Source organism: Pinus tabuliformis, chromosome 5_1, assembly GCF_031772625.1.
Source record: "Pinus tabuliformis cultivar Carrire ecotype Pingquan chromosome 5_1, CPIR1, whole genome shotgun sequence".
In the NCBI taxonomy this organism is placed as follows: domain Eukaryota; kingdom Viridiplantae; phylum Streptophyta; class Pinopsida; order Pinales; family Pinaceae; genus Pinus; species Pinus tabuliformis.
This window is the reverse complement of record NC_142305.1, coordinates 521,371,823-521,391,717: the sequence shown is the minus strand read 5'-3', so window position 1 is coordinate 521,391,717 and position 19,895 is coordinate 521,371,823. Positions and strand designations below refer to the sequence as shown.

At 40.0% G+C, this 19,895-nt stretch overlaps 1 protein-coding gene across 2 annotated transcripts in view; it reads left to right on the top strand.

Annotated features, from left to right (window-relative positions):
* Positions 1-10,238, top strand: part of LOC149165789 (agamous-like MADS-box protein AGL30) — a 128,800-nt gene extending 118,562 nt beyond the window's left edge. Inside the window, exon 12 of one of the 2 annotated variants that reach the window (XM_089432386.1) lies at positions 9,867-10,238. In XM_089432386.1, the coding sequence (XP_089288512.1) occupies positions 9,867-10,010 (144 nt within the window). In that variant the 3' untranslated portion in view covers positions 10,011-10,238. Of the gene's footprint in view, positions 1-9,860 lie in introns of both variants that reach the window. The other variant, XM_089432385.1, reaches the window with a different exon arrangement.
* The last annotated feature ends 9,657 nt before the right edge of the window (positions 10,239-19,895 follow it).

The window sequence follows — 19,895 nt, the reverse complement described above, 5'->3', positions numbered from 1 at the left end:
TGGTGGAATGTAACATTGTTGAGTGAGCCGAGAGGAGAGCTCTATGTGTGAGCATTACTGAGAAGAGTCCAAGTGTGATTGTGTTGCAATAAAGAGGTCGAGGGAGTCGATGGAATAGAAGAGGGTCGAGAGCAGAGTGTATGTTGCAAAGTGAGCAGAGAAGACAGAGTGTTGCATGGGTTGTGTAGAGGAAAGGTTGCAAAGGAGAAAAAAACTGATATCAGGGAGAGTGGCTGCCATCTACAGAGAACATTAGTTCCTTATTTGTGTGGGTTGGAGCTTGCATATAGGAAGTTGGTGCTTCCATCTCTAGTGGGTTCCTAAGGAAGTCTTAGAGGTTGGTGCTTGCAGCAAGTTGGTGCTTGCAGAAATCCAAGAAGTTTGTGCTTCATATGGTGCTTTTGGTAAGTTGATCAGGTATCTACAAAACAAGGGAGTTGGTGCTTCCTGCTAGTGGGTGCTAGCAAACAATCGAAGGGAGTTGGTGCTTCCTGTGAGTGGTGGCTCACAAACATTGATGTAATAGAGCAGTTGTTCTTATTTACACCAAATAACAAACAAAAATTTGGTGGCTTTTCCCTTGGAAGGGTTTCCACATTAAACCTTTGTGTTCAATTTGTATGCTGCTCATGGTGCTTGTATTCATGTGATGATTTATGTTCTGTGCTTGATATATTGTTGATTTCTCACATGAATGGTTTCCATGTTTGAATGAGAAAATATAAATTGGCATAAAAAGTTTAAGTTAGCCTTAACATTGATTCACCCCCCCACTCAGTATTAACATTGTTTCCAACAATTGGTATCAGAGCCAAGTTCCTTTAGGAACAACTTAATTGCTCGAAGGTAGATCAAAGGGAAACAATGGCTAATCAAGTTTGGCTAACAACAAAAGGAGTTCCATTTCTAAATGGATCAGACTATGAGCTCTGGAAGATTAAAATGGAAGCCTATTTGATGGTAATCAATGAAAGCATTTGGTTGTCTATGATATATGGAGAGAGGAATGGGTTTAATATAGAAGCCAAGAAGATTATCATGAAAGGGCTATCAAACACAGATGTTGATAAGATGAGGCATTGTGAGACAACAAAGGAAATGCTGGACAAATTGTAATGTTGTATGGAGAAGTTAGCAATGTGGCTCAAGAGAAGGCCGAAGAACCTTGCTACTCAATTAGTGAACCAGAAAATGTTGTTGTTGGTGATAAGAAGAAGAAGGCATCCCAAAATAGAGATGATGATGAAGATTCATATGAGAGAGGATGATGCAGATTCATCATCTCGAGAGGATGATGAAGATTCATATGAGAGACCATACTACTCAGAAGGTAAACTATTGCTTTGTGATAATTGTAAAGAAATAGGTCACTTATCTTCTGGATGCTCATAGGGATTGTCTAAAGAAAATGGTAGAAATACATCTAGTAGTGATGCATATATACCTACTTTAGTAGCAATAGAAAATGATGGATCCTCTAAACAAGAAGACAATATATCCCCTGAATAGAATAGGAGTATCCTTGGTAGTGATGAAGGTGGAATAATTCTCAAACCTATGGAAGATTCCATGGACACAGAGAGGAATTTAGAGATCTATGGTGGATTAGCTTGGACCTTTGAGAGCGAAGAAAACTATCCAGACGAAAGGATCTACTTTAGAAGGAAATTGGTTTCTACTCTAAACGAGATCAAGGACTTGTCTGAGGCAAATCTCAAGAAAAAGGAGCAGTTGCATGAATATGAGCTTGAGAATGATAAGTTGAGCAAAACAATTATTGAACTAAATGCTCAACAAGAAGAGGCTAGTAGATTGAATGGGATGTTGACCAATCAACTAAATGACAAAGAATCCCATTGTGAGAGATTACAAGTTGAAGTAGTTTGATTGAGACATGACCTAGAAAAGGAAAATGAAGAATTGTCTCAATGTAAGAAGCTTTAAAGGGGCTCTGAGATCTTAGATGACATTCTCGGTAAGCAATGATCCCTTCTTAGTAAAGCTAGTGTTGGGATCAAAGAAAATTCAAGCCCCACGAAAGCAAAGGCTGAAGGGTCAACTACTCAAAGAAATTCAATTAAAGATTCCAACAACAACAAGGGAAAAGAAGTTGTTAGACAACAACAACGAGGAAAGCATCAACAACAAGAGAAGAAAAGGCATCAACTAAATGCTAAGAAGCAGTAGCGAGAAGCGCAACAGAAGAGAGCCAAGCAACAACAAGGAAGAATGCAAGGCCATAATGCAAATTGCCATGGAAGGAACATGAAAAACCAATAGAGGTCCTTTCCCCCTCAAGGTCAAAGCTCTCAAAGAAAAGGTATCTTTAGTTATCAAATGCCTTTTCAGGGGCATTGTTTTTCTTGCAAAATTTTTGTGCATAAAGCCATGGATTGTAGATGGCATGCAGGAAAACAGAGTTTGTGGAGCAATAGTAAGAGAAAGCGTTTGGACGTTAGTAGAGGCCTTGATAGGAATGCTTTTGCCCCATTCTTAAGTGATTGCAAACATTATATTTGTGGCAATTTTGGGCATAAGTCAGCAAATTGAAGTTATAGCACTGAGAAGCATGCCTCTCAGAATATGCATGTTGATGGAGCAACACGATCATTGAAGACAATAGAGTTAGCTGAGTTTGTCTTAACCAATCTTTGGAAATAGGGCATTTTGAACAATGGAAAAAGAAATCATCAAGGAGCTGACTCTTCTTAGAAGAAAAACCAGAGAAAAATCATCAGGGATGATTTTTAGATTCCTGTGACAAAACCCTTTCCAAGTGCCAGCTGTAATGAGCTCAAACCTCAAGTGGAGAATGGGAGCGATCAATCCTCTTTTGCAAAGGAAGCAAAAGAGCAACACGAAGATTTGGGTAAAAAAAGAGGAGTGTTGTCTTGTCATACGCAACAAAGATGGGCAAAGGAAAAGATGGAAAGAAATGTTGTGATTAGGACTCAACCAGTGAAAATGTGGAAGAAAAAGGAGGACCCTCTACTCAAGGGGATTAGATCCTCTGTTTCTCTTCAGAGATAGAAGAGAATGGCCTCAAGAGAGGCCGAATAAGTTAGATGCAAGCAGTCAGAAAGAATATTCAAGGAGGTGCATCAGAACTTTGGAGGTATGGTCGAGTCCCCTTTGCTGATTACATCGATGAATTTGATTATTTTGAATGTATCAACTTTGCAAGAGAGAAGAGAATGCAGTCAATTTGGTTCCAAGGGAGTACACAACAATACCCTATGTTGTGGAAGAAGAGGATGAGCTGCAACAGAAGTGTGGAATGATAAGAGGCCATAGGTAAGTCAGGTCTACAGGATCACTCCCCACGCAGAAGCAAGGAAACAGTTGTTGGAGATTAGAGAGCATTGGATGAGGGGGAGCTTCTTTAGTAAGAAATAGCAGGCACTGATCATTATCCTTACGAAGAGGTGATTGTTGAGGAAATAAAAGGTTTGCATCTTGGGTGAAATATCTTTATTTCCTTTAAGTTGTGAATGCCTAGCAATCTTGTGTTCATGAACACAATTGACATAAGCTTTGCATGTACCTTAGCTTTCAATCGGGATCACTATGTCAATTGGTGTTCTAGTTTCATATGGAGTTACCTTTTTGTGTGAATGGACATTTGTTTCTGAGTAGGAGCTATAAGAGTTTGCCTGGTACAATGCCCAATTTGTATCAAGTTTTGGTGCAAATGGTATCATCTAAGCAACAATCCATATTTGAAGTAGCATGATCTCAGGGGGAGTAGTGTTGACTATTAGGAGACTCAAGTGAAGTTAGCGGAGTCTCAACAGCAACAACAACGGTGAAGAGCAAGCCGAAATGCATCACTAATGATGGCTATTTGTAGCAACAACAATACCATGAGCAATTTAAATTGGTATCAATTTCTTTTTAATTGGTACAAAAAAATGCATTGGAAGGGAGAGTATTCAGTCAATAGCGATAAGGTGTCCAAAACTAGAGGCATTCAAAGAAGATGCAATATATGTTCAAGGGGAGCATATTGCATGTGTCTAGTTGCTAAAGCAGCAACAACAACTACATGAGGCATTATGCAAAGAAGAATACACATCAACGACTAGACCCTTAGTCATTGATTGTCAGAGGGAGAAGAAGGAGCAACTTGTAGCCCTTTGCCATTGATGACAAAGGGGGTGAAGACTAGTAATGCCAAGGAGAAGAACAACAATGCTCGGTTTTAGGGGGAGCTTAGTTTGCTGACATCAATGACAAAGGGGGAGATTGTTGGACAATTGACACCGTCTGAATGGTTGGTGGCACTTGGTATGTTGGCATTGATGTCAACCAAACTAGCATTAAGGACAGAGACAGTAGATGTTGACAGTGTAGAGCATGTTGTTCAGGGGGAGTCCCAGGCTTTGAAAGTAATTTTGCCTCTGGAGTTGAGCTTAGATGCTCCTAGAAGTGGTGTAGTTGGATAATGCTCGTAAAGAGATTTCCAACGGTATGTGCAAGTTCGCAAACGGCCTTCTGGATCACAACTTATTGCCAGTCAAATTTGAGGTGCCCCAAAGTTAAATGACAGTGCTAAAAGTGAATAAAGGACCCTTTAGTGGCATGATAGTTTGGCGACTTTGCCAAATACGATGGATCTTTTTAGTAGGGTCACGAAAGGAGGACCAAGCGAGTGTGACCAGACACGCAACAATGGAGACAATTCTCATTGGCTAGCGGAGGACCCACTTAACATGCAATCTTGATGGAGTTTGCCCGAAAGTTTACTGAGCACACAAAGGAGGAGGCTGAGATGGAAGTGTCTGGCAGACGTGGATTTGGCAGCAACGGGGAGCTCTTTCATTGGCCATAGGCGGATCCCGCATTACAGCCTGGCTTGACGGGGGAAGCCTGACAGATATACCCCGACAATTGTTAACAAGCACTCAAACAAATAGAGTGGGATGACGCCAAAAGATGACACCATCCCGACGGTATAACCCCGATGCAACCTTAAGGCGCACACAGTGAATGCATCGCGAGATAGGTGTCGGGACACAGAGGTAGACCACAGACCAATGAGAGTTGAGTAGGTCCCCACTCCAAAAGTTCAGCCTGTTGAGGGCTAACCTAGAGGTATAACAAAGCTGCAGTGCAAAGGAGAGCCAGCTCGGCGGAAGAACAAAGAAAAAGTCGGAAACCCTTAAAGTGTTTAACAAAAAAAATGAGTGCAAAACCAAGGGTCGTAAGACCCTTCTTTCTCCTCTTTAACAATGGGACACATGGCAGCATTTGATTGGCTCTCAGGAGATGATGGTGGTTAATGACGTCAATAAGATGCAGTAGTACAGGGGACATGTGGTAGGCAAAATCGACATTTTTGGGTGGCCTAATGGGCCAAATCTGGTGTGACACGTGTCACCACTTGGAAGGCGCCATATGGCACTGGTGACGTCTGCATGACGTCATCCCGCAGGTTAGAGCCCAAAAGGTTTGAGTGGTGAGCACAGAGGAACTAGCAAGCTGACTGGGCGTCGAGCAGACGTAGCCGTGTTAGAGCATGGGTCAATGGAAAATGCATCGGGTGGACCCCATGGAAACGTAAGACTGCAAGGCTCACCTCGGTGGGAATAAACGGGCACATAAAGTTTTGGTTGGGAGGATAGCGTTGGGATACGTCGGTAAGCCAACACACAAGCAACGACTAATGAGAAAAGAGCGAGCAGACCCCACGAGACAGCTAAGCCCGCTAAGAGGAGCTTGAAAGTTTACAAAGGAGGCGCAAATGACATTGTCGAGTTAGAGAGCTATGGGATAAGTGCTGGCACAAGGTTATGTGTAAAAAATGAGACTAAGGGCGCATATAGTTAACGAAGAAAATAAGCCCTCGTAGGCTTAAAAAGAGTTTGGTGCCTTAAAGTTTTAGCATTGGTCACAACACTGAGTCCTGTGGTGGACAAGAGGCTAAGCATCGACATGAGAGGGGCTATAATAAAAAAGGGTCGTGGATTCATATTTGGCAACACTGTTAATGGAAAGCCTTTGGGATTTGGATGAACGGGTCTGCAACTACTTTGGTAGGGTTCCATCATATTTGCAGCTGTGCCATAATTGGTTATGACAATAGTTGGAGTGAGTGAAGCTTGGGGAACAGTGTTAGAGGCATAGAATGGGTCGACAACTAGATCTATGATTTGACGTCAAGGGCAACAACAGAGTGCTGGACCAAGGACCATGAACTGCAGATTGAGTTTATGAGCTTGACTCAAACAAAAGGAAGCCACCTTTGATCTTCCCTACATGACATGAATAATTCAATTGAAAAGAATGTTGAGTGTATAAGATCTGATCACAGTCTAGGAGAGCCATGCCTGCAGTACACCCAGATCTCTATGGGAAATCAAGAAGCATGGAGAGCCTTTCTATAGCCTACATTTTGATTGAGAATTAATTCCTAGTATGCAAAAACGCTCAGAAGCCCTTTCTCAATGTTTAATGTGGGTGGAGTGGCCAAGTTTTGGATGCAACAACAAAATGGAGAGCCATGCTGAGAGTGCACTCTTGGGCAGTGTGGATGGCAGCGAAGACAACATCGTTCCCTGTGCAACAAAGGAACAAAAGCTCGGATTGCAATTGAACAAGTGAGGGAATGCAACATTTTTGAGTGAGCCGAGAGGAGAGCTTTGTGTGTGAGCATCGCTAAGAAGAGGCCAAGTGTGCTTGTGTTGCAGTAAAGAGGTTGAGAGAGCCTATGGAGTAGAAGAGGGCTGAGAGCAGAATGTATGTTGCAGAGTAAGCAAAGAAGACAGAGTGCTGCATGGGCTGTGTAGAGGAAAGGCTGCATAAGAAAACAAAGCTGATATCAGGCACAGTGGCTGTCATCTACATAGAACATTAGTTCCTTATTGAGTGTGGGTTGGAGCCTGCATATAGGAAGTTGGTGCTTCCATATCTAGTGGGTGTTTGAGGAAGGCTTGGAGGTTGGTGCCTCCTGCAAGTTGGTGCTTGCACAAATCCAAGGACTTGCAAGTTGGTGCTTCATATGGTGCTTTTGATATGCTAATCAGGGGTCTACAAAAGAAAGTAGTTGGTGCTTCCTTCTTGTGGGTGCTAGCAAACAATCAAAGGGAGTTGGTGCTTCTTGTGAGTAGTGGCTCACAAACATTGATGTAATAGAGTAGGTACTCTTATTTACATCAAATGACAAACAAAACTTTGGTGGTTTTTCTCCTAGAAGGGTTTCCATGTTAAACTGTTGTGACCAATGTGTATGCTGCTCATGGTGCTTGTATTCATGTGATGATTTATGTTGCTGCACTTGATATATTGTAGATTGCTCACATGAATGGTTGCTATGTTTGAATGAGAAAATATAAATTGGCATAAAAAGTTAAAGTTAGCTTTAATACTGATTCACCCCCCATTTCAGTATTAACATTGTTTCCAACAATTTCCATGAACCACCACAAGGAATTCTTGTAATGTTTTTAACATGCCTCCAAAGAGTTTACTATTTCCTCTTGTTGTGCTTAGACACTGGAGTAGAAATACGTAGGTTGAAAGTCATTGTTTCTGCAATAATATTAAGTAAAATATCTGGAATCGATAAAATGAATACTGGCAGGATAAACCTTGCTTCTGCCAAAAAAAAGAAAAATATCTGCAATTAATAAAATGAGTAAAGGGAGCATGAACCCTAGGAAAACACTAAATAACTAGCAATAATATTTGAAAAGGCTTGCTGTTCACCTAAACATACAGGAAATGGTTGTTGAAGTTGCCCAATACGCCAAGAAATGCTCGCTGTCACTGAAGCTGTGCCCCAAAACACCACAAAGCAGCACCGAATGATGGCTGTAGCTATTCAAAACACTAATGAAACTTTCAGTGCTTGTTGTAGTGGCCTAAGAGAGTAGACCACCTCTTGCTGGAAACAGACTTGCTCAAGTAGCCTCTCACATTTCCTTTGTTCAAACCATGTGAGGCATAAATAGAAGTGAACTCTTTATACAATTTTTTTCCTGTTCTTAGAGTCTTCTAGAGGTCTGAATAATTATTAATGGACATTAGTTAAAGATTGAATCAAACATTGTGGGTCCCAGCAGTCAAAGTGAGACAAAATTGGCCAAGTCAGTGTTAGAAACGTGCTGTATGGATAGTGGTACTGCCATATTTTGTCTCTGGCCATACAAAATGAATTTCCCACATGTGGGTTGGATTTCCACAGCCAAAAGCACGTTTCAAGGCTGCACCCCACACATTTCCATACAGAAACATGCTGGATACAGTCCCTGACGCAATGTTTTCTGCAACAATGCTATAAAGCCACCTATGCTTGACAGGACAGTATATTTTTCAATGCCATGTGTGCATCTCCCTGGTTTTGAGGATCAGGTTTCGATTGCCTAGTATTTGGGTAACGATGGTTCTGTCTTTATAGCATAAGATGTGAAATGACATAATTATAAATTCAATTATAAAACAAGTATAATTGATGCTTATTTAACACTTCTACCATTGAGACTTGTATTGTGATTTGTTATAAAAACACCCAGAAAACAATGGTATGACAGACAGTTTTTCTTTGGTAAATGCCAAAGAAACATGATAAGGGTCATGAACATAATATATAATTAATAATTAATAAATGATTACCATATTGAAGGGTCATGTCTTTTAAGAGATGGCCTTGTAGATTTTTCAAGTGCAGTAAATACAAGCACTAATTTCTGAAACACTGTTAATTACTTCTAATGATGTAGATCTTCTTTTAACAATTCCAGTTTATCATTAAGCAATTACACTTCCGAAATTCAACTATAAATACGCAAGGACAATAGAGATCACAATGCACAAAGAGAACACAAGATTTACCCTGAGAAAACCCACTCGGGGGAAAAACCCAGCAACCTTTTCCTTAGAGAAATTTGTAAGTTCAACAAGAGAAACACCTAATACTGCTAGCCAACTATGATGGTCAAACTGATCAACAATGCCATGGGCAAACCTGGTCAAACAGCTCTCTTGTCAAGTCACTCTTTTGCCCAACAACTTCGGCCTTCGCTTATCTTCGTAGGCCAGCCTCCCAAAATATGCCCCGAAACATGGCTTTGCTGCCAAGAATAATTTGCCCAGAATTTTGGCCCTGCTGGTGAGAAACTGCTTCCCAGAAGTTCAACCTGCTGCCCAGAATATGCCAAGAAAGTCACATGTGTGAAGCCAAGGAAAGAGAGATGCTAGAGATGAATTTGTCCTTCTTTGTCCTACTTAGTCCTTCTACGCTAAAATGGCCATAATATCTTGTCTTGTGAGAGGTCGAATGGTGCCTTGTGGAGGACGTCGAGTGCTCTATATATAGTGTTATGTTGTTTCGAAAGGGTGTCTCTTCACTGGGGCCAACTTGACTTGAAGGAGGGCCGACTTGACGAGTTTGGAGCCAAATTCAAAATTCAAAATTCAAAATTTTCTCTTGATTTCGACGTGAATAACATGTTTTATATTAATATTTTCAAGGGCTAATCAATAAAAGTGACATGAAGAACATGTCTTACATATTTGTAATAATATATTTCAAGAGCTAAAACATTAATTACGAAGACTGACCATGGCTACAAAATTCAAAAGACCCTTCAGTATACTAATTATTTATTAATTATATAATATAGGACATGACACTTCAATATACTAATTATTTATTAATTATTAATTATATATTATGTTCGTAACATATATAGAAATCATAGTAGTAAACAGTGGCTAATTACCATTGTAGATATGTTCACATACTTATCGACTATTTCATAATTACATGTTCTAATTTATGATACACGCATAAAAAAAAATATTGTCCAAAATAGATTCTTGGATTCTAATGAAGTTTCTAAATGTTTGATTTCTTATAGCAACAGTCTATGTCAATGTGTGGATCGGCTTCAGCTTCAACTAGTCATCAAATCAGCACTTGTGAACAAGTGGAGCAACCACTGGGCACACAAATGCATGCATCATATGAATGCCGTGCAGGAGGTTCATGTGTAGCTTCTTTAATGTGACAAAAGAGCCTTAAAAAAAGATGCAGGTGCAAGATTATCCCGTTTTGTAAAATTTGTCTAGAACATACTCTGAATGCCTTGTTCAGATTTTTTGATATCTTTAGAAAGTGATATTTATCGAACATGATATATTTTTATAAGATTGCATTTATTTGGATATGATCAAATGAAAGGGATGTGATTTTGATGGTTTGACACAGTGGAGTAAGTATGAAATTTCAGATTCAATTTGAAGGTGTAAATTAACAGTATCTCTGATAGTACACTAGAAACTGTGTATCTTATATTGGGAGTATGACAAAGTAGGGCAGATGTCTGGCTAGAATAAGCCTAGAAGCAGAAATAGATTGTTTAATTTTATGTTTTGAAGTGCTAAACCTACTGTAGCAATAACATGATGTGCCAGAGTGGTTTCTGGTCGAAATTTATGTCAAACAAAAGCCAATTAGAAAAGCAATTTATGGAATGCATTTGTTGTGTCTGCTTTTTGTGAGCAATCTGTCCATTTCTACAAGGGACAGCATCTTCTACTGCCCACGTTTCTCCAAAATCATTAAAAGAAAATTCTTAAAAGCAAAAACTGATGAAAACCCTAAACCTAAACCTTGTTCATTAAATACCGGTGTCGATTGCTGTCATTTCCTCTCATAGATTTCTGAGTTTGTCTGAAGGTGTTGCCCGAGTGTCAAAATTGCTACCAAGTTGAAGATATCTTTTGTTTGGATTCAAGTCAGCTAAACTTGGCAACAATTTGCAGTTTCCTTGTACTGAATATGGTGTTCCCAAACTTGAGCAGAATAGATTGTTCACTGTGAAATTAAAAGTGCTGGAACTATTGTTTGTGGCTCTTTTCATTAGAGATGATTCTAAGTATGCCAAGTGAGATGACAACAATCATGGGTTTTAGAGGAAATATGAGGATTCTGATGATGTAGGGCAGTGTGAAAATATGGATAGAGATAAGAAGAGATGCCAGGAGATTCTTCGAAAGAAGGTAAAGAAGATCAAGCCTCTTTATGTTATGATTCCAGAGGTGTAATGAGAAAATTTCATTCAGAGATCTGGAGAAACTTGAGTTAGAAATAAATGAAAAATGACAGATATCTGGATCCAGAAAGAAGTAAGAACCAGATGTTATTCTCATTTTTCTCTGGTAACTTGATGGTGGTTTACAAGCATTTAGGTAAGAGGAAACAGCAACCTTTTGACATACAGCGGAAGCCATTGCTGATTGCGAATGGTCCAGTTACATTGAGAGTAAGTAGTGTGGTAGCAGCCTTGCAACTTTCAATGGAGATCTGCACTCCTCATAATGTAGTTAAAGCGGCTAACTGTTGTCAGCTCAGTGTCTTCATTCCATCCTCAGAATCTGAAGGTAGGGCTTTCTTTTATTGTGACATTATAAGCTGTAAATTATTATTTGGGCATGCTTTCTTTAAGTTAAAAGAAGCATAACTATAAAATGTTTACAAGGCATGACAGTAATTGTAGTATCCTTTTCTTTATAGTGTTAGATAGGTGGATATCAGACATATGGATTTATCTATTTTGATAGCATTTTGCTATTTGCATTGTACAACGTAAAGTTTCCATTATAAACATGAACGAGGATGGGTCTGATTTTGGTCAAGTGTGTGAATATGAATATGGCGTCTCTTCGTGCAAGTAGAAATTGAATGTTTTTTGAAATTTTTTCGTTACTTTCCTATATATATGCTTCTCCAAGAAATTTTTTGTACATGTTTTATTTATTAAGGAAAAAAAGGTTTACATTTAGCACCTGTTTGTAGGTTTTTGGGCTTTTCATAACTGCTTTGATGACACTATAATGCCAGGTATGCATATTAGTCTACTGTTTTCATGGACAAATTTTTTTAATTACATTAACACAGAATGGCACCAGAGCTAAAGAGTATACCAAGAATAGATCACCGCATGTGTGGATCCATCTCAACTCTGGATTTATTAAGAATTGAGAGTGATCGAAAGGAAATTGTGAAGCTCAGTGCTTAAAAGATTATATCTATATATATATATATATATAATTTTTTTTTTAATTTTTAATTTTATTTTATTTTTTTTTTTTTTTTTTTTCAGAACGAAAAAGCTTTATATTATATGAGAGATATAAGAGTCCAAATAGTAGATACATTTGAGATGGCCAAAAATGGCCATATGTCAAAATAGACTTAAGCTCCTAAGATCTGTATGGGGAATATCATGGTACACAGCCCATCAAAAACTAAATACAACATATGTCCTATAAACTATCACGGTTCACATAGTATAGAGAGGCTATATGTAAATACATAAAAAAAACATATGCAGATGATATGTAGATCATCAGAGACTAGAAGTCCGGGAATGTAAAATCATGGATCTGGAAGGTTTCTCCCTCAGAGAAAATCTCTAAATACCATAAACCTGGAGTAGATAGGAGCCCCAATTTAGAAAGTGCATCAGCTTTCGAATTTTTGTCCCTGCAGATGTGCTCAATAGAACTGCCAGCCATGCAGCCCCAGTAATAGTTGATCCTATCCCTCCAGCCAGCCAGGTGTGGCGCCAAAATATGATTTTTCCTTGTTACCGAATCAACCAATACTTTCGAATCTCCAAAAATTGATACCTGCTGTATATCAAGGAAGAGACATAATTTTAAGAGCCCAGCAAGAGCGATGGCTTCTGCCTTATTATTGGAGCCGAAACCTCCGTTCCAGTATGTGGAGAAATGTGTATATTCATTCATCATGATGATAAACCCACATCCGCATGTACCCAGCTGAGCGGCCCCGTCGAAAAACGCAACAGGAAAAGATGAGTGTTCCGATGATAGCAGATCGGGAATAATTCTCTTATGCTTGGTAGTCTTCTGTGGGAGAGCTTCCAAATTTACAGAAATCCTATCGATGATTTCCGAATAAGATAAGATTGCGTCTTTAAAGATGCTGTGATTGCGCCATTTCCATATGTTCCACAGGAAAAGAATACAGATCCTTTGCCATTGTTCATTCTGTCCGCTACACCATAGAATCCATTCATGAATTGTGTCCTGAGTGCAATGCATAAAACCAAAATCTTTTTCTAATGCCAGCCATATCTGCTTTGTCTTTTTACATTTCAAAAATATATGTGCATTAGTATCCCCGTCTGATCTGCATAATGAACAGATATTTGGGCCATGCCATCCACGTTTCATTAAATTCTCCCAAGTTAAATTTCTATTGTGAAAAGCAAGCCAAGCAAATAGGATCATTTTCGATGGGCAGCCATCCTTCCAGAAAATCTGAGGAAAAATAGGGGAGCCGGGAGACTGCTGCATTATCATATGATGGTAAACCTCTTTTACTGTCACAGCATTTATCTCTTTTGATATGTTCCAAGAAAGGAAGTCCGAATCCCTTGATCGGAAAATGCCGCAGTTCCGAAGACCCGTCCTAATGCGAATCCATTGCTGTGCGATCTCCTGTGACATTTGCAACTCACCAGCATCTTTCCACCGCGGGATGGGACCATGCCATTCAGCTATCAAACTGTCCCAGTAAAATATGCCTTTTCTGTGAAAATAATTCAGTAAGGATTCAGGGATATTTAAATCTTCAGCACCACATTTGAAACGGTCTTTGCCAATAAGAATTTTACTTCCAGTTTGTAAATGCCAGATTAAATTCTTCAAGCAATATGATTCAATCCTGCGAAAACTAAGCCAGATTGGAGATCCATATGAAACACCAATGGATCCTTTCCTGTACCAGAACTGAAAGCTCTTCCTGCCTAAATACTTCATCCGAATCATGTGACTCCACGGACCCTCACCCTGAATAGCTCTCCATAGCGACTTGCACAGTAGAGCTTTTCCAAAGGATCGCAAATTGGATAAGCCCCAGCCTCCCATATTCTTAGGTAATGAAATACTGGCGAGTTTTATAAGATGAAATTTCCTCCTTTCAGCTTGTCCCCCCCATATAAAATTAGCTGATAATCTATTCATGCTATTAATGGTACTCACCGGTAGAAGAAATAGGTGCGCCCAGTAAACAGTAAGTTGGTTTAATACTGATTGCACTAAAATTATTCTCCCCGCCAAGGAAAGGCATCTGAACTCCCATGCTGAAATTCTCCTGTAGAATCTGTCCAAAATCCAACTCCAATCGGATTTCGAGTAGCCATTAGCTTTAATCCGGAAGCCCAGGTACTTTATGCCACAACTGATAGACTGTGCTTTCATTCCAAACAGCTCTGATAACCATAGAACATCTTCCTGATTTAAATCAGAATGATAGATAGTAGACTTTTCCTGGTTAACTTGTAAACCCGTAGCCATTTGAAAATTTTCCATAATATCATAGAATCGCGACCAAGAGACCCTGCAAAACATGGCGAATAATATGATATCATCAACAAATAAGTTATGTGATAAAGAAATGTTCCTGCAGATTTTGAGGGGGTGCCACGAATTTTCATTTACAACCTTTTTGATATGTAGGCTGAGAGTATCCATCGCCAGAATAAATAATAGCGGAGAGAGAGAGCATCCTTGCCGCAGTCCCCTCTCCGCACGGAAGAATGGGGATGGTATGCCGTTGACGATGATTGCATATTCCACAGGTTCAACACATGCCATGATCCAGTTGATCATATTGGATCTCAACCCAATTCTTGCAAGTAAACACCTGATGTAGCCCCAATCTAGGCAGTCATACGCCTTCCTGAGGTCGACTTTGATAATAACCGCTTCACTTTTCTTTGAATGAATAGCATATAATGCCTCTTGTGTACCAGCGACTGCATCATGAATATATCTCCCTTTTAGAAACCCATGTTGTTCTTTTGTTAAAAATTCTGATAATACTCCCTTCAATCTCTCAGCTATGATCTTTGAAACTATCTTGAAGGATATATTACACAATGATATCGGCCGAAAGTCCTGGAAAGTCTGGGCATCCCCCTTTTTGGGAATGAGAGCGATATTGGTGGAGCAGAGATGCTCACTGATTCTACCCTTTATTCTGGTATCTTCCACCATCTTCAACAGGTCATCCTTGATGATATCATAGAAATGTATGAGAAACTCAATTGACCAGCCATCAGGACCAGGGCTCTTGTCCCGTTTGAATGATTTCATAATAGCCAGTGGTTCCTCCTCAGTAACAGGCTGATAAATCTGGTCGTTTAATTCATTATCAAACATCCTCGGAAAAACTTCTATTCCCCATAATATATCCTGAAAACTGCGATTATTCATTCTTTCATATTGCTTTTTGAAATATGCCACCGCCTCATTTGTAATATCTTGCTGGGAGTAATGAAAGCCTCCATTACCGTCACTGATTTTCCATATTGTATTTTTATCCCTTCTTGCGTTGGCAAATCTATGGAAAAATTTTGAGTTTCGGTCGCCTTCTTTCATCCATATTGCCCTACTTTTCAACCGCCAGAAGGTTTCTTCTTGTTTCATGATTAGCAATTTCTTTTTTTGTAGACTCTTAATACGATGTCTCATATCATAAGACAATGAATCATATGCCATAGCTTCCGCAACAAAGTCAAGTTCCTTTTGGATTTCTCGGAGCTCTTTTATATTTGCTTGTCTTTTCTGAAACTGCCATTCTTTTACAATCTTCCGGATTTCATTCATCTTATCAATGAAGGACATATGAAAAGGAGCAGATTCTGTTGAAGACATCTCTTTCCACGCCTTTACTACAGTGTTATTGAAATCAGGCTCCTCCAGACATTGTCTATTGAATTTAAATGGGAAACCTTTCCTGATTCCCATAGATCTCCATCCAAGTATGATCGGCCGATGATCAGATATAAAGATATTTTCAACAGTAGAAAAAGGCATGCCGAGGGATTCTATCAAGCTGGCATGTAAGATGAATCTGTCGATTCTCTTAGCAATGTAAGCCTTTTCATTCCTTCCATTGTCCCAAGTGGGCAGAATTTTGGGAGGGAGAATGTCAATAAAATTTTTATTTAGAAATTCATTCCTAATCCTGGCAGCAATAGGATCCTGCTTCTTACTGATGCCCCAGATTTCATCCATGTTGAAAGTGATATTTAGGTCACCTGCAATCAATAATGATTCAATATCAAACACTTCCGATGTGAAAAGGCTATCCCAAAATGCCGATCTGTTCTTGTATGGAGCATATATGTTCAATATATTTATAGGACATTTAAACCCTCTAATCTGTGCAGAAATTAGAATGCCTGCAATGCAGCTGTATGCTTTTGCACATATCCATTGTGGGTCCCATAATACCGCTAAACCACCAGATAAACCTATGGCATCAACTGCTGAGATGTGCCATAGGGGAAACATCTTCCTGAAGTAGGATACAGTGACAGAAACAACATGCATGGTCTCTTGTATCAAAATGATTTTAGGGCTCGTTGATAAAAAAAAGTTTTTTAAGGCCAAAAATTTCAGATCTGCTCCCAGACCTCTAATATTAACAGATAAAATGAAATTCATTTGGAAGGCAATCCGGCCTTTCCAGCTCTAAGAGGCCTGTCATCAGAGATGTCTGTAATAGGAATGTCAACCAATGAAAGATTTCTGATACAACAGTCAGATACAACTCCCCTCCCCCTGAAGTGCCTACTGCCCCTATTGTTCTTTCTTCTCACTGTGATATTCCTAGCTGATGCAGGGCTGATCTTAGGCGATATAGGGGTCGCAAGTTTATGAACAGTGAGAGGCATGAGGGCAAGAGATTTCTTGGACAACAGGTAGTCTAAATCGCTACCAATAGAATTAATAGGCGATGAAATAGGGGAATTTGCAGGAGTGGGAGAAATCCGGGCTTCTAAACCATGCTCCCCAGGTGCAGAATATTTATTAAGGGGCAAAGAAGAAGTCTGAAAGAGCAGAGATTCATTTCCAATTGGAGGCCGAGGAATGGGGATAGGATTTGTTACAATTTGATCCGCGAAAGGTTCCTTTGGAGGATTAGGAGGACGAGGGATCTCATAATCAGATGCTGTTTCCAATTCAGGCATAGACGACGAGATCCGGTGTATAGGATCAGGGTCAGTCGGCTGTGAGGGAGATAGCTGATGATCAACTACAAATTCACCATCACGGGAGAGCCGAGAAGTGAGATTAGGAGAAGCCAATTTCTTCGAATCCATAGAAGGCACATTCATCTTATGAGGCAACTCCACAAATTTTGTGAGACCGTGATGCTTTCGGCCTTTAGATTGACGCCTCGGACAATGTTTAACAAGGTGCCCCGTGTGATGGCAAGCAGCGCACCGAAAAGGCACACCCCAGAAATCTAATCTCTGTCTAATGGACAGTTCTCTCCAGCTGATGTCGATATGCTCCGGAAAGCCTCCCCTGTAGGATCTTTCAATCAAAATCCAAGCAATACGCTTGTCCTTCTCCCCCCGGCACCAAGGGTCAACATATACACACCTTCCAATTGCATTACCAATTTCAGTTAATGTCTCTATCGACCATAACTCCAGCGGCAGACCGGGAAGCTTCAACCAAATAAGATTATTAGAAGGTGTGTTTCTAAGGGGATTAAATCCCAAATACCACCTGTGCAATGCAAGAAAACTACGACCATACACCCATTGATGGTTCAGAATGGATTCCAAATCTTCTGCGTTAAGAAAATGAAAACAAAACCACTCTTTCAGTAATCTGGCAATTATCGGGATATACCCAATAATGGGTTTCCACTGCACTTCAAGCCATTCTCTCATCTGCTGGTCGTTCATCTCCGGGAAATGCCACCGGCCAATCAGAGCTTTATCATGGAGGCTATCAATGCGTTCAGTCAAATGAACACTGTCAATTCTAATGGCATCAGGAGGCGAAATAGATTTAACAGGTTTATGGCTTTTGTGATTTCGATCCCCTGTAGTAGCTATGCCAGTATGTTCATTTTCCACATTAGAGACAGGAGGAGGGATCGATGGGTGAATCAACATTTCATCCAGCGTGGCATGCCACTCATTAGACAAACTGGCATTACGATGGAGGGATTCCGCCTGTATGGCCGCGTGGACCATAGCCTCCGTGGCAGATGAATCCGACATAAATTCCGTCATAAATAAAACAGCAGAGACATGACCCAAAAAACCAGATGAGAGTCCTATGTAGGTGCAGGATGTACACTGCCTACAGATATGATAAGATATGGTCGAAACAAATGACCTGGAGAGAGAAGGATCAGCTATAAGAAGTCAGCTGAAAGTACCAGCAAAGTACGCCTCGGAATGAGAAAGGCACATTCTCGATGAGGAAAGGACATATAAAACAAGCCAGCTGTCCACCTTATATAAATATGATAGACATCCTCCAGTGCAAGATGGGATACCTTCAAAACTATTGACGGCGATAATAACTATCAGCAATTACACCCGTCCTGAAATGGTTTGAATGCAGTTAAGGCAATAGATATGAATCTATAATGCCCTACCCAAGGTGGTAATATTCAAAACATACCGGAAACCATACCAGTAATCAAAAACCGGATACCAGATCCAGAGGTATCAAGGCAATTACCAGAAACAGATACAGGAGAGGAAAATCGCCTATGGCCTCAGAAAATCACTCATGTGGCCTCATCCTGACATACAATACAGCAACAGATAAACTTCTCACATACACACCACCATGGCCCCAGTTTACACCGAAAATCAGAACAAGGTTTTGATATAATGCAATAGCTCTGAAAACTAAAAGTCCTAATCCATGACCAGCAAGTAACAACTCTTTCAGACATGAAACAAGTCCATATGGCATAGAAAGAAAACAACCTTCCTCGAATAAGAGATACAGTCTAGAAAAATATCAACCTCACTGGGAAAGTCGAGATGCTTCCCCACACTTGCAGATGTTGTCCCTATTAAACTTGGTCGCATAAACGTGTGTGCCTCACCCATTGGGATTTGAATTGTGAAAATTTGGTTGCCCAAATTTCTACTGCAGCAACTGATTATGTTTCTTCTATTTGGTAATTACTGAACAAAATTATTTATTGTTTCTTATAGTAAACATCGAAACTAATACGCTGTAGCCTTCACCATTTAAATAAAATGCGGAAAGAAGAAACTGAACAAAAAAGAAATACACAACACATTTACACAGTGATTTTTGGACAAATGTCCCCGGAAAAACCCAATGCAGGAAAAACGGTGCAACAACTGAGGTTTTATTATTAAGCAATAGTTTTTGAATACAATCTCTGAATGCCTTGCTGGCTATCCAATACAGAGAATATCATTGACAGAAGAATAGTGAGAAATACCTCACTATCATAGGCGATCCCAACTTATCCAACCATAGAATGGCTTGCCCCTTGCTGCCTCTATGTTGCCTCCACATCAACCTAACGTCACAACGTCTAGGGACAACGTCACTCCCTCTACTGATCGATTTGCCTCCCAGGAACTTCGATTTCCACCTCTCGGTCTCACACCCCGATTTCCAGCTTCAAAAATTGATTCCTCCAACAAAAATATGGACCTCCTCAAGGTTCTGCATTGCCTCTGCGTCAAACTACACTGACCAGCTTAGCCTCTGCGCTACCTCTCCTAGATCTCTCTCCGCCTCCTCTGTTGAGTATTCCTGGATCAAGAGAAATCTCCAACTGGGACTATCCCTGCCTCTCACTGCAAAAGATCACTTCGAATTCTCTTCCAGACAATTCCCGTGCTTTAGAAATTCGATATTTTGATCTCCACTCAATGTGTCTTCCAAATGCCCCTCAAGCCTCCTCTTATAATCCTCTAGTTGAGAATCAATGACCCAGATTAGATCTTAATCAATGACTCAAATCATTTTGGCTTGATCCTCGTCTTCTTCTAGAAGTTTCACCCACAATTAGATTAATACCCTTTAATTATTTTGATTTCCTAAGTTTA